Source organism: Chrysemys picta, chromosome 5 (genome assembly GCF_011386835.1).
Source record: "Chrysemys picta bellii isolate R12L10 chromosome 5, ASM1138683v2, whole genome shotgun sequence".
Taxonomy (NCBI): domain Eukaryota; kingdom Metazoa; phylum Chordata; order Testudines; family Emydidae; genus Chrysemys; species Chrysemys picta.
Genome location: NC_088795.1, coordinates 44,485,394 through 44,504,285, shown reverse-complemented (window position 1 = coordinate 44,504,285; position 18,892 = coordinate 44,485,394). Strand labels below are relative to the sequence as shown.

Sequence of the window (18,892 nt, the reverse complement as noted above, 5' to 3'; positions counted from 1 at the left end):
AAGACCAGCCTTTGAGCCAGCTTTGGGCTCAGCAAAACCCACAAATGATTTTGCAGGAACCTGTCAAAATTGGAGGGAATATCGTGTCTGCTGCTGTCTGAGCACACTCTAACTGTGGTAGTGCCTCACCTTAAATAGAGAAGGAGGGAGGTTTGAAAGAAAGAAAGAAAGAAAGAAAGAAAGAAAGAAAGAAAGAAAGAAAGAAAGAAAGAAAGAACAGATTGAGGTGGTCTGTGGGGAATTGGAAGTGGAAACTGGGGGAATGAAATGACCCTCTAAAATCCTAATGTATGTATAAGATGGGGTGGGGGGAACTGTTATACAATTATGTAAAGAAAAACACTGCATGCCATGTTATACTCAAAAAGGTAATTATTCAACTGTACAAATCTCAGTATATGTTTAATTTTTGATTAAACAAATAGTTTTGTAGTAAATATATTTTTAAATGTACTCACCTGAAGAATAACTTTTGGAAGTGTCCCTAAATTCTCAGGGACATTCACAGAATATGGAGAAAGCTCAAATGTAGGAATAAAATCATTAACGTCCATCAGAACAATACTGACTGTGGTGGTGTCTGTCCTGGGGCTACTTCCACGATCAGATGACTGAACAGTTAATGAGTAGGAGGGCTTTTTCTCTCGGTCCAAAGGCTTGGCTACTGTTATCACCCCAGTAACAGAGTCGATCCGAAACTCATTATTGGTGTTTCCGCTGATTATGGAATAGCGAACCTGCCCATTTGTACCTTCATCTCCATCTGTAGCAAACACCTGGATCAGATCTGTTCCTGTCAGAGTATTTTCACCCACCTCTACTTTATATAGCTTTTGTGCAAACAGGGGGTTGTTATCATTGATATCAAGGACTACTACAACTACATCTGTAGATGAAGAAAGGCATGGCTGACCTTTGTCTGTAGCTACCACAGTCAAGGTATAATTAGCAATTGCTTCTCTGTCAAGTTCCCCAATGAGCCTTACTTCACCATCAATAGTGCCAATACTGAATTTGTTTCCCAAAGGCCTCAGCAGAGTATATTCAATATAGCTGTTAGGACCACTGTCCGGGTCAGTTGCTTGAGCTCTAAACACAATGGTGTCTAGGGGTGTATTTTCTGGGATGTAGGTCAGCTTTGGAGAGATAAAGCTTGGAGGATTGTCATTCACATCCAGTAGAATAATTGACACTTGAGTTGTGCTTGTGTATCTGGAGGCTGGTAGAGTAGCCATGTCATGAACCTGAACAACAAGGCTATAGAAGGACTGACTTTCCCGATCCAAAGGCTGCTTGATGCTCAGGACTCCTTTCTTGTCAATATTAAATTGACTTAGGCTGTCTCCTGATGTGATACTGTAGGACAATTGTGAGTTAGAGCCTGTAAAACAAAAATAAGGACTGTAACTTAATCCCATTGATCTTGTCGTACATATGAAGTATACTAAGTAGGTTTTTGAATTTCTAGTAAATAACATCATTAGAGGTAGATAAAAATGGCAAAATGTTGACATTTTGAAACAATGAAATTAAATGGGAGAAAGGGTAATCCCTTTTTGTGTCATCTGCAATTAAACAGAGATGTGGTAAGGTTGCATATTATTTTTTATATGTCAGAATCAAGAACTGCACTCAAACATTACTGAAGATATGGTTAGCTGACAGTCTTGATAAAATATTTATAAACTGTAAATCTTTATTTATGCATTTCTGTAAATGTGCATAAATGTTTCCACTGAATGACACAAAAGCCATACGATAAGAACACACTCTGATTAGGCCACTTTTTTATTTATTTATGTTTTAATGTTTTACTTCAAAAGGACACCAAGAGCAATGGAGCGCCAGATTACTCATGCGCCAATCAAAAAGTATATTATGGATTTAATCACTAGGGTTCAGTTCGGATTTATAAATGTTATATACCTCTACCTCGATATAACGCTGTCCTCGGGACCCAAAAAATCGTACCGCATTATAGGTGAAACCACGTTATATTGAACTTGCTTTGATCCACGGGAGCGCGCAGCCCCGCCCCCTCGGAGCACTGCTTTACCACGCTTTATCCGAATTAGTGTTATATCAGGTCGCGTTATATCAAGGTAGCGGTGTATAGTGCCTTGAACATGTTAATGTTATGTAACAAGTGTCTTATAATTCAACAGGTATCAAACCTACTTCCACTGTAGTCAATGGAATTTTTCTATAGACTTTAATGATGTCTGGATCAGGATCTGTTAAACCTACCCCTGGAGGGCCGGGCCAGTTTGTTTATCTGCCGCGTCTGCAGGTTCGGCCGATCGCAGCTCCCAGTGGCCGTGGTTCGCTGTTCCGGGCCAATGGGAGCTGCTGGAAGCGGCGCGGGCCAAGGGACATACTGGCCGCTGCTTCCAGCAGCTCCCATTGGCCTGGAGCGGCGAATTACGGCCACTAGGAGCCACGATCGGCCGAACCTGCAGACATGGCAGGTAAACAAACCGGCCCAGCCCGCCAGGGGCTTTCCCTACACAAGCGGCATCCCAAGTTTGGGAAACACTGTCCTAGGTTATGCACAAGTGGAGCATTCCCAGTATTCCATCCAGTGTAGGGATTGTAATTGCAGTTTGCCCTTTTGAGGGGGGGCATGAAGGCTCTTTGCCTCCTTTCTTAACCCTGTACATTGCACAAAGGCCAGCAATGATCGTGCTCATCCTAAACATTTATATTATTCTTTAAAAAGGTGAGTTGAGATCTATTTTCTCCTTCTGGTGTCTGCATTAAACACTGAAATCATAAATACATAATTTTAAAATTCTATACTTAGCCTCTTTGGTCATAAAGGTTGCGTTTGAAACTTAATGGATTTTTAACTAACCCTCTCTAAACTTCTTTTTCCACAGTGTATAATCTCAAGTTGGACATTTAAGTGTCTCATTACCTTGTATTTCCTGCCCATTTTACTCAGTAGCTTCTCCCCTACCCACTGAACTTCCCAGGAAATAAATGATTCTTATATACAAAGTATTAATTATTGCTATTTATTGTTCTCAAAGTAGTAAGACTCTAAATCATTCTCTTTTAAATAAGTAGAGCCGGACATGAAAAATGATACATTTAAATAACATTTGGAAAAGATTAATGTATTTATATGCCAGACATATATTAATTAATGTTTGTATATTGCTTTGAACAAGTGAAGCACTAACGATTATAATATTATACATTTGTTTAGCTTGGTTTTAACTTGCTTAACTTTACCTATGAAAATATTCTGAAACATCAAGGAAATGTATTCATAGCATGAAAAACTACAAATTCCATCAGCTAGCAATCCTACTCCTATTTAAACCAATAGGAGTTTGGCCACTGGCTTTCATTGGGGAAAAAATGAACCCTAAAGAAGAAGATCGAATTAGAAACACTTTCACTACATTTATTACTCTGTGTTTCTAATTCTTTCTGTGGTAAATTTTATCACTTCTTCCATATACAACTTATTACTCATTCTTCTTTTTATCTACATACCCACATGCTATTTTATTTCTCTGACAATATTTGTTCATAATAGTACTGAACTTCCGGTATTTGACATTCTTCCAAATCATGACAGTTTTATTATACTTCCCAGTCTATTTCTATGTGATGCAATATGTTCATTCCTTGTATTGCTTTTTAAAACAAAACAAACAAATATCGCATCATTCTCTTGGGTCTGAATCTTGGAAACACATCATGCTACTCACATGCTCAGCTGAAATCCTGGCCCTACTGAGTAAATGGGAGCCTTACTATTCTCTTTAATGGATCCAGGATTTCACCCATAATCTCATTGGGGAAAGGCACTGTCCATTTAAAAAAACAAAACAAAACACTATGCACTTAATTGGAGGTGGGGGCATCTTTCATCCGTATTGCTATTGTGAGCCATCTTTATCCAAGATGGGAGGACTCCTCCACACTGTCAAGACTGAATAGGAGTTAGCTGCCTCATTGGATTTATCTTTTCTCTCTGACAAATGCTTGCCTTCAAAGCTCAGACAGGGAGATGTCAAGCTCTTTAAAGTCTTTAACTTGGTTAATAAATATGAATGGAACATGAAAGAACCAACCCTTTCCCCCTCATGTTGGCACATACAGGGACCTGAGCATGACCAGCAGATACCCTAACATCTTGCCTGGAGTTTTTTTTCTGCGGTAGTCTTTCTCTTTTCTAAATCTCTTAAAAGCTCAGTCAATAGGTTGTTTGGTTTGTGAGGAAGTTACTCAAGTTATACCTTTAAACATTTCTGTTAATTCCACATGAAACAAAAACAAAAAACAAAAAAAACAGAAACAAAAATACAAGACCCAATGCATAAGTCTTTTTTTTGCACAGATTTAAAAACGGTAGCAGACTCTCTTTGATATTACTATCCATCTGAATATAAAAGCAACTCAAACTGCTGCAAAAAACTATTGTTTCCCAAGAGGCGGGTCAAACAGGAAAATAACAATGGAAGTATTTTCTTACTGCAGGCTTTTGCAGACTTTACTAATGTTTATCTTGGACTGACAGAAAAAACAGCCTGATATAAAACAACATGCCCTCATAGCCCTGCAGGCTATTTGTATCATTTAACAAAAATGATCAGACAACTTTCACAAAACAAGAGTTTATTCACATACATTCTGTGAGCTATTTATGGAGAAGTACAGTTGTAACTGCTACCCTGTTTTACACCAGTGCGCAGGAAATTACACAGATAGAGATTTGAGGATTGAAACATCAACATAACATTTGCTGAAGTTACAGAGATTGTTTTATAAAGTATACTATAAGGCAGGGGTAGGCAACCTTTCAGAAGTGGTGTGCCGAGTCTTCATTTATTCACTCTAATTTAAGGTTTTGCGTGCCGGTAATACATTTTAACGTTTTTAGAAGGTCTCTTTCTATAAGTCTATATTATATAACTAAACTATTGTATGTAAAGTAAACAAGATTTTCAAAATGTTTAAGAAGCGTCATTTAAAATTAAATTAAAATGCTGATCTTACACCACCAGCCTTCTCAGCCCGCTGCCAGCCTGGGGTTCTGTTCACCTAGGCCAGCAGAGGGCTGAGTAGGGCCTGCAGCCGGGACCCCAGACCTGGGGGTGGGTGTTTCAGGGGTCAGGGCAGAGGGCTGGGTGTGGGGGGTGTAGGGCAAAAGGCTGGGTGTGTGTTGGGGTGGGGGGGTTCAGGGCAGAGGGCTGGGAGTGTGTGGGGGTGCAGGGCAAAAGTCTGGGTGTGTGGGGGGGTTCAGGGCAGAGGGCTGGGGGTATGGGGGGGAAGGCCAGAAGGCTGAGTGTGTGTGGGGGGGTTCAGGGCAGAGGGATGGGGCTGTGGGTGTGCAGGGCAGAAGGCTGGGTGTGTGTTGCGGTGTGGGGGGTTCAGGGCAGAGGGCTGGGGGCATGGGGGTGCAGGGCAGAAGGCTGGGTGGGTGTTGGGGTGGGGGCGGTTCAGGGCAGAGGGCTGGGGGGCATGGGGGGTGCAGGGCAGAAGGCTGAGCATGTGGGGGGGGGGTCAGGGCAAAGGACTGGGGTGCTCGGCTCGTGCGGGTGCTCCCAGCCCCCTGCCCTGAGCGGCTCATGGCAGGGGGCTGGAAGGGATATGCCCTGTTCCACCCCCTTCCCCCAGGCTCCGTCCCTACCTCTCTCTGCCTCCTCTACGGAGCTGTGTGCACGCTGCCGCTCTTCCCCCTCCCCCTCGCTAGGGCCATCAGCTGATTGGCACAGGGACGGAGAGGAGGAGGGGCCGGAAAGCACCACACTGGGGGAAGAAGCGGGGGAGGGGGAAAGCTTGGCTGCCACGGAACCAAGCTTCTGCCTCCTGCCCCGGAAGGGGAGAGCGGTGGGTGGGTGAGGTAATATCTTTGGACCAACCATATAGCATGAAGGTTTACAAGGTGTCAACATGTAGAGAATTAAAAGATGATAATATATGTAATTTGAAGCTTGTCTCTCTCACCAACAGAAGTTGGTGAATCAACCACCTTGTTTCTCAATATAATATAGTGAACTCAGCATGCCCATGTAATGCAGTTTCTGCTCTATTAATTTTAAATCTAGCCTACTAAAACAGTAAATTTGCCATAAAATATAGGGGATACTGCACCTTATTCCCCACTGCCTCACACCTTGTGTTGTCATTTACACCTATGGAATTTGAGTGCAAAGTAGGTATAAAATGCTACTCTTATGATCTGGAAGCATTCCATGCCCATTGTGCACAGTGTAAATAAATGAATAAATTGCAAGGCAATGGATAAGAAGATCCACAATGTTTAATGACATTAAGGTGATCACCCAAATCAAGAGAAAATTCAATGCAAAGCATTATACCCCATTCCTAGTTGCTTTTTCATTTGCTTTTTTGTGCTTTTTGGTGTGTTTATTCTTCTTCTATAACCTCACTGATGCTATTTTGAATGATTTGTACATAACATGGATTATCCTTCACTTATAATATTTACATTTTTCAGGTAATTTTTATAAAAGTCAACCTCATTAATGTCTGTTTGCATTTAATAAAATCAAATACCCTACACAGTAAAATTTTAAAGTGTGTGTATAATTATTCTTCATTAGTCATTACAAGGCATAAACTATATGACAACAGTCAGTTTGCTAAACAAATTATACACGTTATCGTCTTTTAATTCCCTACATGTTGACACCTCGTAAACCCTCATGTGAATAATCCAAGGATTAAAACCTTTTAAGTAAGCATTTCTCTGACATGTACTGACATCGTCTCTTCATCTTCCCTTATAGTATACAATAAGTTTACCAGGGGCATTGTAATGACTACCGATGAGGTTCTCACATATTTCCTTGTAGTGTTTTAAAATAATATTAAGAAAAACAAATCCAAACAAAATATTAAATTAAAACAGTTGTATTACAGATCTGATTTAAACTCACAATATTAAGAAAATTATCAAGTATTCTGTTCTCATTGTGCCTACATAGTTCAATATGATCAATATGTAAAACATTCTAATAATATGTATGCCCAACAGGGATGTCAGATTTCAGAGTAACAGCCGTGTTAGTCTGTATCCGCAAAAAGAAGAATGTCAGAGAGGTCAGTACTTGACTTCACTAAGTATAGACATGTATTATATGTCTTTTTTTTTTTTTTTTACTGATGTCAAATAGAAACATGGAAAGAACCTTACATTCTAAAATGTAGTGTGAGCCATCAAAAAGTCACCATTTACACACAGTGGTAACTAAAAAAACCTGAGTACTTCAGATACAACTGTATGGTTATTGTGGATAAATAATGTCTATAAGGATGACCATTATTTGCCCGTTCATGAGCAAATGCCTTAATATCTTGCTAACATGCAACATGCATCTGCCATCAGAATTTTTAGAATACAAAGGAACACATACCATCATCCGCATCAGTAACATTAAAGTTGAGAATAGTAGATCCTGGAGGCAGATTTTCCATCAAGGACGTGCTGTATGAGGGCATGCTGAATAGTGGCGGATTATCATTTACATCTAGTATGTTGAAGTAAACTCTGATGGTAGTGAACTGACCACCACCATCTCCTGCATGGACAGTAAGAATGTAATATTGCTGCACTTCATAGTCCAATATGCGAGTCAGGTTAAAGACTCCAGTGACTGGGTTCAAGAAGAACATACCATCTTCATCATCTTCACTCACAGTGTATGTGATTTCTCCATTTACACCAGAGTCATCATCAGTAGCTAAAATGGCTGCTACCAAAGAACCTACACAAAACAATGGAAGAACTCAGTGAGAGATCAAGAACGAGGAATTTCAAAAAGACTAGAAATACAACCGAATACTCCTATAGAACTGGTAAACAGGCCATTCCTGTGCAATAGCAGGTCTCTTCCTTAAGAAATAAGAACCTCAAAATTGTATGTTTTTGTTAACATTGGGAATTAATTACACATATAGACCCCCAATTTACCAAAGCACTTAAGCACCAAGGTCCATTCCTATTCAGCAAAGCACTAAAGCATTTGCTTAACTTTAAGCATGCAATTAGTCCCACTGAGGCACTGAAATATACCCAAATTATCTAGATATCCTTTTTTTCCCCTTAGGAATACATTTAAAAGGGATGAAACCCGTTGGGTGCCACAGAAATTAAGAGTGCACTCTATAATTACTCTAAAATTTTAATAGATTTTAATAGAAAATATCCTTTCTATTTTTTAAACCATCCTAAAAAAAGGAGAACATTTTGTATTAAATTCCATAAGATGGTTTACAAAACCTATAGAAAAAATATTTCATTAAACTCTACGAGACTTTTCCATAAGAGTGCGCTCAAAATGATCAATAATTTCACAGACTTTCGCTCCACAGGACCATTTTTGACTTTCTCTTATATTTAATTTTATTGTGTACAAGTTTTTTTAGGCTGCTGAGTGGCTATTCCAGTATGGTTTTTATTTTAAATTATTCTTAGGACATACAGAACCATGGACAGGCATCTCTATTTCGTATTTAAATTGAAAAAAGTAAATACACTGCATAAATTGAGACAAAATACTGTCTTTCAATAGTATTTAACTTGCAGTGTTCATTTCTTTCTTTTATTTTAAATTACCATGAGCAATAACATACTTGGTCAGGAAACTAAAACCCTCATTCTTTACAGAGGATCCATTCTTGTAGTCCTTAGTCAAGTATAATTCCCACTTCCTTTAAGTTTGGCCCATTGCTTTATTTTTGCACTTCTTGCTATACTTGCTATGTTATCCTTGCTGAAGTTTAGAACTTGGGTGTCAGCATTTAAGCATTTTTAATACTAACTATAATTAAGGTCACTCCGTTTCCAAAACAGAAAATCATTTTGTTGCTTTTTCATGGAACCAGATAAATTACATGCTTTACAACACACACAGTGATATTTTAGCAATGCAACCATGAAAACTGCTCAATATCAGAATGAAAATTAGTGCTACAATTTTATCTGCTTAATCAAGCTAAACATTCTGGTTTCTGTTATAGATACGTGATTTCCTAATGTTTCAATATTGCTGATTGCGGCTAAAAGGCTGTCCTAATGCTGGATACGATTACCAAATGTATAGTCATCATATCAGCTGCAACTGTAACTTACAAATAAATAAGGAGCCGATCATTGTTGGCCTTTGTGCAATATGCAGGGTTAAGAAAGGAAGCAAAGAGCCTTCATGCACCCCCGCAAAAGGGCAAACTGCAATTACAATCCCTACACTGGATGGAATACTGGGAATGCTCCACTTGTGCATCACCTAGGACAGTGTTTCCCAAACTTGGGATGCCGCTTGTGTAGGGAAAGCCCCTGGCGGGCTAGGCCGGGTTGTTTACCTGCCGCGTCCGCAGGTTCGGCCGATCGCAGCTCCCAGTGGCCACGGTTCGCCGCTCCAGGCCAATGGGGGCTGCAGGAAGCGGCACGGACCGAGGGACGTACTGGCCGCCGCTTCCAGCAGCTCTCATTGGCCTGAAGCAACAAACCGCGGCCAGTGGGAGCCGCGATCGGCCAAACCTGCGGACGCGGCAGGTAAATGAACCAGCCCGGCCCGCCAGGGGCTTTCCCTGCACAAGCGGCGTCGCAAGATTGGGAAACACTGACCTAGGACATAAGACGCACCAAGTGGGAAACACCGACCTGACCCCTGCATACTGGCCTGTCAACTGGAGCAAGATCATTGGAAAGTGGAATGGGACAAGCTGCACCAACCTCAGTAGCACCCGTGTGCACCTGTGATAGGAAGGGGATGAAGGCACAATTCTGTACCAAACACTGCTGGACCAGTATATATCTAGCACATTTTGGCCTTAAGTAAATATATTGTTCTCAAATTATTACAACTTTTTATTAATTTTTGATGCTTGAATTCTATATTTTTGAACATTGTTTTAGTGATTTAAGAGAATATTCTCATCTCAAGCTGTCAGGATTATACAGTATGTACACCCGTAAACTAATTCCCATTAAAACATACTGAGCCTAAAAACACCGCATTTATTACCCTAGGCAGCCTCAGTAACTATCTTTCTGTGCTTAGTACATGAATTCCCGTGGTACTGCAATCACTGCTAGAGGCTTTTTTTTTTTTCAATTCACTGCACTGAGCATTGTAGTGGTCTCCGAACAGTGTGTGTTCTTACCCACCATATGTAGTGTATTATCTACAGCATACACAACAGCATGAGTGAAGGAAAGAATTCCAAACTTAACTCAGAATTTCCTCTCTTGGTCAGACTGAGTCTGACCCTTTAATATTATAAGGATTTTCTTTCCCTTTTGTATTTACTTCTTTTTAATGGTAGCATTAAAAAGAAAACATCTACAAAACCCTCTCATTGATGCTCTAGTAATTCCACAGGTCCTTTGGCAGGATGCATCTACTGTTAATAATATACACATTGAGAGACTACATTACCTGATTTGTTGAAGCATAAAAATACTATGAATTCTCACAGTATATTTCCATTCCCATTCTATACGATACGATGAAAAACAACATTCATTCTGTGCTGAGGATGTGCGTACCAAGTTTCAGCCCGGAGGTGAATAAGATGGAGTTATGAATAGAGCTGTGCAAAATGTTCACTCCAAATCTCAATTCACTTGAAACTGAGGCAAGTTAGGGGTCTTAGTCTATCTTATAAATATCAGTTCAAGTCTATGAAGGTCTCATATTTAGTCAGCCTACATTCTTCTGGTCCAGCTGGCTCCCCAAATTTAGCACCCCTACTCCCGCTTCCTGCTGGAACCTGATATCCACTGCCTTGGGTCTTCTGGGAACACTGGGTGGCTGCCACTCCCCAACATTTTTCTGTCCATTCTCATTTAGTAGTAGAACCCAGAGGCCCCAATCAGGACTGGAGTGCTCCTTGCGCTGGGCACTATACAAAAACACAAAGATACGAGCCCTGCCCTACACCTAAAAATTGCAGTCTTCCTTTTCTGGGAGGCCTACCATTTGTTCAATAGCTAACTCTGGCAACAGGAATGTCCCTTCTCCTGCTGCCTATGAGGAAAGTTAGGCCCCTTCCTGACCACCCCTAAAGACAGTCAATTTAAGGGAATGGGATTTGGCTCCATTTGGCCTTCTCCCCACCGTTAAAAAGATGGAGGAACCACAAAAATGAGGAGGGCGCCACCTGCACCAAACACAGCAAGGTTGTCCTACCTTGCCTGAAGAAGAGAAAGGGTAAGTAAAGGCTGCATCCCACCTGAAGGCCTGTGCCTATGGTGTGAATGAGTGGGATAAGGGTGAATGGATAGAGTAGGGAGGTGGTTTCTTGGAAGCACATATTCTATAGAATTTGAACCTGCAAGGGATTATTTAATTATAATTTTGCATCCCTGAAAAATGATGTAACAGAAATATTTGCAAATGTTTACCACACTGGCACTATTATAAGAAAAACAGAAATAAATTTTAGCATTTAACCTCTGCGTCGTGTTTCTATGTGAATGTCTATGCTCTAAATAATGTGGATAAATAGTGATGGCACACATGAAAAAAATGGAAAGATAATCTGCCACATGTTAGCAATAAAATTAGTGTGTCAATAGTGACAATATTAGTGATCACTGCTGTATAGGTCAACGGAAAATAAAGGGTGCGTACCATCAATTTTAGAAAATAACAAGGTTTATTCCTTATTTACCTGGGGTAGTATCCTCTGGTACATCAAACGAATACACAGGTTTAGAGAATTTTGGTATGTGATCATTAACATCACTAATAGTAATGTTTATTCTCATGTCTGAGGACTGTAGACCGTCATCAGCACGAACCAGCAGGGAATACTTGGAGCGACGTTCCCTATCCAAACGTTTGGTGGCTATTAGATCTCCTGACTCTGGGTCAATGTGGAAGCTGTCTTCAGCACCACTGATGATAGTGTAAGTGACAAGAGCATTAGCTCCCTAAATAAAAACAAAAGTAGTAAGATCAAGTAATTTGTCAGGCAACTCTTTAAGACCAAGTCATTCCAACAACTGCTGTCTGCAAACATTGTTTGGAACAATTTCCTTAACAAAATAGCACCCCGCCCCCCGCCCCCCCACACACACACATCTAATATTTATTTGGACTGGACAGATAGAGATAAGATTATCAGATATTTTTTAACTCCCGTTCAAAAAAAGGATCAAATCTAGTCAGTAAAATAAAGTGCAGGGAAACACTGGTCTTCTACAGGCTTCGAAATCTGATTTAAGATCAAATCAGTTTCACCATATGATTTTTACTATATCATTTTCTCTCTTAACAGTGATTAGTGTTTCTTTTTATTGTTTTATGTTTGTGAGGCTGAATTAAGTGATCAATCTAAAACAGGGCTCAATTCAGCCCTTTCTATTCCATGCCTTGGTGGACAGAGAGTAATGGAGAAGTGGCAGCCAACTGGCAAACATCCTTCTCTAAAATGTAATGATAAACTTGCTGTTTAAAATTACAGGTCACTTAGGCTACATCTACTCTGTGAGCTACGGTTGTGATTCCCCTGCTCGTGTACACATACTTACACTAGCACTCACTGAGTGTGGCCACTGTAGCCTGGGTAGTGGCAGCAGAGGTATGCTGACCTGTGCTGAGTATAAATTCACCTGAAACTAGTGGGCTTGTACTTGGCAAAGTTCAGCTATGCCTTCATTGCAACTACCAATGCTACCGCAGCTACACTGCTATTTATACTCACATTAGCTTGGTGAGTGCTAATGTGAGTACGTGTTCATAAGCAAGGGAATCACAACCCTAGCATGTAGAGTAGATGTAGCCTTAAATGCCATGTTCATATCTGGTGTCATGAGAGAGATAAAGATACTTATGTGAACATTTGGACAGTATGTCTCTTACGAAACTTTTTATCCAGAGTGTTTGTTCAAAAACCAGGAATCAGTTAATTGATAAAATAAATTAAAACGTATACATCTGCCCAGACTCAAACAGCTGTGCATAGCACTTCAGTCCACATACTCTCTGTATATTCAGGTGTACCTGGTGCACGTAATGCATTTTCCTGTAATTGTATAGTTTAACAAAAACATTCAGTGAAAACTTTGCATTTCTTAGGTGACCACACTCTTTATTATTTGTTCCATTTAACCAGTTATTCCCATTTTCTCATAATGGAGTACAACTATGAAACTGACTGCATTTGATATGGTCTGGCAAAATCAGTAACTTTTCATAAATTAGGTGAAAGGCAAAGAAAATCAGAATACTTAAAACCCATTAAAACAAATAATCTGATATATAGAAATTTCCTATCTACACACTGACTAAAAAAATTAGCAAAATGCAAAAAGTTTGTAATTGTTAAAGCCATGGCTATGAAATGCCTATGAAATGACATCACAGTTATGTTGATCTGAATGAATGCCTTAATATAATGGGCGAAAGTATGAAAACTTCTGGCCAAAAATCATTATATAGGATTTTCTTATCCATTTAGAGCATGATTTTTGAAGGGGCCTTAATCTGGCTTCCTTTTTTATGTTCACAATTTTATTCTTCCCTGCAAGTAATTGCGCATGCAGCCAGTAGGTAGATGTCTATAGGCACAAGCAAAATATTGAGCTTTAGTTACCTGCTGACATAAATTACAGGTGCAAAAAGTAGGCCAGGTTTTAAAAGTCAGACCCTCAATATCCAAAAATATATTGTGGCAAGAATATTACATGTAAGAAAAGATCATACAATTCACTTCAGAATGGAAAGGAAGATAGTTAAAATCTTCCATTGTTAGAAACACACAAGTAAAGATGTCTATGCATTTTTAAAATACACATTGTTACAAACATCAAAAATGCATCTTGCACTCTTCAGAAACATTTTAAATAACTGGCATTAGACTGTGAAAATTAAGTATCATCATTCGTCCTCATTAGGGAACTGAGTGCCCCTAGAAGCCAAAGGAAAGACTCTCATTGAAATGAGGGGTTTGGAACCAGCTCTAGTAGCATATTAGTATGCTTAAAAAAAAAGAAAAAAATAAGGATGGTTATTGATGTTTTCTAAAAACACGTGCCTCTAACCATCCAGTTACAAACAGTGTTAAAATTAGGCTCCACACTTACAAACAGACATGTCACTATTATGAAGTCATGATTCTTTTATTCACATTTTATCTGCCAGCTACAACTTACATTGTGGATAACTGACTTACACATCCTTTCTATTAGATTCAGGGACACAAAGTCCTGCTTTTTGCCCCTACAAAAGAGATGCTACTAGGAAGAGAAACCAACAAATTGGAAGAAGAAAGAAAGAAAGGAGACATACACACGTCCTTACTCATATTGGATGTGTTCTATTAGTTTGGTTATAGAAGGGACTAGATAAACTATCATTAAAACAGTCATAGAAGCCGGCACTAAGCTAACACTAAAAGAGTTATAGGATTATCCTTACTACTGTTGAGTTAACTCATTATTTATTTAAATGAAAGGTGTTTGTTTTTTAATTATTTGATTTTATAGTTTATTGGTAATACAACTTGCCTGGTACACACCTATTGACATTGTAACCTTTTGTACAGTCAATAGAAAGTCAATTAAAATGAATAAAACATTACAATTAACATTTAAATGACTTCCCACCCCAAAAAAATGAATAAATTAATGAAATTACACATACACACAGACTTCCAACAATATTGTAATATCATTACTAGGTCAGCCGTTCAGCTGGAATGCTTCCATTATATTCTTAATGGCTGCTCAGTTGTAATGTCTTGATAGCACTGAATCCGTATGGTTGACCATCGGATGCTAGGAAAAGTACTTACGCACAGTAGGGTTTTTCAAAGTTCTTTCTTTTCTCTTTTATTTTTATAAAATTAAAGCCCATGGTAACACATCATAGTGACAGTAGCTAGATCTAGTCATAGAGTAGGCAAACATTGTGAAAGCTTCCCCAGCTTAAAAATACAGCCATCTTTGCCTGAGACAGTGGTTAGTCTGTAAATTTTGGATCTGGCTTTGGATTTTGGACATCTCCATAGTTCAAAGCTGTTTGGATCTGAAATTATGGTTTCAAACACTTCCCCACCAAAGAGCCTTGACCATGGGCTAAAGTGAGCACTTTTAGGACTGACATGATAGTCCAGTTTCTGTGTCAAGTCAGCGTGTAACATCTTTGCTGAGAATGACAAAAAGGATGCTAATGAGTACCAAACTATGGGTTGTGATTTTTTTTATCTGTACAACTGCTCATTAAAAGGTGGATTGAGAGCATCCACTCATTTCACACAGGCCAGTCAATGCCCCCAGGTGACAGCGACTTTGGCTAACAATCTTTCCATGGGAGTAACTCACAACTATGATACTTTCTGAATATACTGTGGGGGAGGAGAAGGGCAAGACTGTAGTAGAAAAGTGCTGTTGCACTTCTTTCTCAGGTGAAATTCTCATTACAGTAGTTCAGGATCAGGTCAAAATATGTTCACGAAATGGTATTATTTAATATTCTTATTCAAATAAGAAACATTCTCTTACCTCATCAGCATCCATGGCTGTCAGCTGCATTATTTTAGATCCATCTCCTATATTCTCTTCTACAGTTAGATCAAGCATGTCTGTTGGGAATACTGGTGGGTTGTCATTGATATCCTGAAGTGTTATTTCCACCTAAGATGCAAGAAAAAAGAAGAGTTTTATGAGTACTGTATCCGTCAGACATTGATTAAACATGAATGTTGCAAATCACCTAACTTTGAAAAAAATCATGTCAACTATGCCTAATCAGATGAATAAGAACATTCCCAAATAACAACAACAACAACAACAGAAAAAGCTCCTAAGGCTATTAAAATGCCATGTTATTATGAAATCCTCATAGAAAACCCTCTAACATAAATAAAGTTCATTTGACTTGTTGATAGCAATTGATTTTAAATGGTCTTAGTCTAGTTTATATTGGACTAGGTCCACTGATCAACTGTCATTGTAATCCTCAATGTTGGCCTCTAGAGGACAGCTGCCAAGACCTGGGGAAGAAGATCATTCAACCGTAAAATGCTGCCTGACATAGAGATGAGGTGGTGTAAAATTCCCCCTGAAATGTTTACATATTGGCAACTCTCAGTTCCATGGGAGGAAAAATTCCCTTGCATTTTATATAAAAAAAGCATTCTGTTCTGCCCATCTCTCCCCCCAAGATTCTCTTATAATTGCAAACACAAATTCCTCACTCTCTGCCTAATCACATCTAAACAAATATTCTTTTAATACGTTGTGTTTATATACTTCACAAATATTAATGCTAGTGTCTGAAAGACGGGCCAAGGTTATTTACTCATTGTTCTATGTAAGTACGATTGTTTAGTTCTCACAAGATTGCTGATGCTGAAATTCAAAACTTTAGGGCTTGCTTTTTCACTGTTCACTGGGTACTGCTTGCTAAGGTTCCGATAAAGGAAGAGAGGACAACAGCTGTTTTATATCTATAGTGAAAGTAAATGCTTCCCACAGGGCTCAAAACATTAAGTGGTCACCAGAATCTGAAGACCACCAAAGAGAAAACTGAGTAGCTGGGGCAGGACTGTCTTTGTTGTTTGTTTTACAAACAGGGAAAGGTAGATAGGTGAGCTAGACAGAAAGAGAAACAAAGAAATGGATAATTTACAAGAAAAAGCAGATATGCAGATTGACAGATAGAATAGTAATTGTACTTTAGTACCTCCCTTTCTCATTGCCCACAAGGGATTTCCCCACACTTGATTGAGAACATATGTCTTAACCAGGTCTGGGTATAATCAGTGCAGACATCTGAGCTCCACTGCCTGTAGTTTCTATGAGCTCTAGTAAACTACTAGATTTTCTTATACTCTGCTATCACCTAACACTAAGGCAATCAATGGCAGAATCAGTGTTATTTGATCAGGAGAATGAGCACCTCAATGGTAGGAGTTTCGTTTCCGTGAGGAATAAATAGTTTGTGCCAATATACCCAGGGGCACCAGAATGGGGGGTAGGAGGCTTAATGGCTGTAAGGGCAAGTGACGGGGGGGAGAGGCAGTGGGGAGTGAGCATGGAGTGGAGTCTTGGAGGAAGGGAAAGTGCAGGGGCGGGGACTCAGGGGAAGGGGTCATGCAGGGGTGGGCCTGAGGGGAAGGGGCGGGACAGGGGCAGGGCCATGGTTCAGGCACCAGTGGTCTCCCCACTTCTGGGAGCTTCCGCTGCTCCTTAATCTATTCCATGCTCGGACTCTATCTGTGGCCTTGAGGTCACTTAGTCTGAACAAGAGTCTTCCCATCTCAGTTCATCTGTATTTATCTGATCTTGTTTCTTATTGTGTCTCTCCCCAACCTTACCTCTATGTCAGTTTCAACTGCCTACTTGTCCATTCCTCCCATAAATACCTTCATATTTTCATACATGTCACTGGCAAATTTCAGTTTTCAATACAGTAACCATAGGTTTTTGAAAAAAATCAGAAAACTATCTAAGGACCTCATTCTACAGGGTGCTGAGAGCAATCAGTTCCCATTAGCTTCAATGAAATAAGGATACTGGGCCCTGTATAAGCAAACCACTTTTGTTTTTAAACACTTGTTTATGTATGCTTTAGAATTTTTAAAATCTTGTTTGCAAACTTGTTTATAATAATTCTTAGAAAGTCTGAAGTTTAAAAATAATTTTATTCACCAGTATTTGTTTGCTTTCAGATCTGTGCACACAGTGGTTTGTTATTGTAGGGTTGTTCATGAGTGTTGGGCTGCTGGCATTTTTGTATGTAATTATAGAAGACAACTGAGTCATTTGTATTACTACTAATAAACATTGCATGAGCATTATAGGAAAGCACTTGTTAAAAGTGTAAGTCAAATGTTGGACCTGTCAGCTTTGAGTGCCTTTTATAGAAGGCCATAATTAATTAATTTAGATTATATTTAATTTATTTGTATATTTATTACCAGCGGTGCATAGATATCTCCCAGGATGAGACCTCATATGCCAAACTCCACCAGGAAGCTTTTGTTGCCAGATTCAAACCTCTGAAAATAAGAGTTTGTAATAAATCTTTAATAGGCTGACCCAACATTAACTATAGTGTCACAAACAATTACTCTAATTAAACAGCCAAAGAGATTCATTTTCAAAGAATTAAATTGTTCAAGAGGTTCATTTTCAAAGAGACTGAGGCAGTATTGTGACAATTACTCACAGAATGAAAAGGGAGTTAGTAAGAAATGGAAGATGAAGGATTGTTATATTTTATACCTGCCAGTCAAGTCTTGGCCCTTGAACTGGCACAGATGAAGCATGCTGTTGTTCTACTGAAACTATTAAATTTCACCAGCTACGGCTTGAAGGTACGGCAGCTGTGCAGCTTTTCAATTTATTTATTAATGCTATATATATCATGCACAGCTAATGTTTCAGCTGCAGGTGACATTTCACCACCAGAACACATTTTCACCATGAGTGATTGTCCTTTGTAATGTTTGTCAACTTTTGGGTTTCTTCCGGCTAATGACTTTGCATTCCAGAAGTCTCTGATCCCAATATAGCTATAATCTACACAACATACAACAGTCAGTGGAAGGGAACACACATAGTTAGAATTGTGGGGTACAAAGTTAATTAATACAAGGACAAATTGGCTCACTGGCATTCAGGATGATTAAAAAGAAGGTACGTAAGATCAAGAAGTCATTCTGGATTTTATCCTGAAAATTCAGTGCAACAAATAAATAGAACAGCCAGATTTCATACTGACACCTCTTTTAAAATGCAGGAACAGAGCTAGCTCACAATGAAACAAAAAAGGTCAATTATAATCAGAATGCAATATTTTTAGGTGTGTTTGTAATAGCAATTTTCTGATGTATTTATTTGCAGTCTACCAGGACTGATATATTGGGTCTATCTTTATGATTTATTTGCGGG

General features: G+C 39.2%; 1 protein-coding gene across 1 annotated transcript in view; it reads right to left on the bottom strand.

The window, feature by feature from the left end:
• Positions 1–18,892, bottom strand: part of FAT4 (FAT atypical cadherin 4) — a 244,774-nt gene that overhangs the window by 93,262 nt on the left and 132,620 nt on the right. The window contains exons 2-5 of the mRNA XM_005309369.4: positions 15,497–15,628; positions 11,662–11,923; positions 7,398–7,748; positions 459–1,381 (exon numbers count right to left, since the gene is read on the bottom strand). Of these exons, the coding sequence (XP_005309426.2) occupies positions 459–1,381; positions 7,398–7,748; positions 11,662–11,923; positions 15,497–15,628 (1,668 nt within the window). The remainder of the gene's footprint in view (positions 1–458; positions 1,382–7,397; positions 7,749–11,661; positions 11,924–15,496; positions 15,629–18,892) is intronic.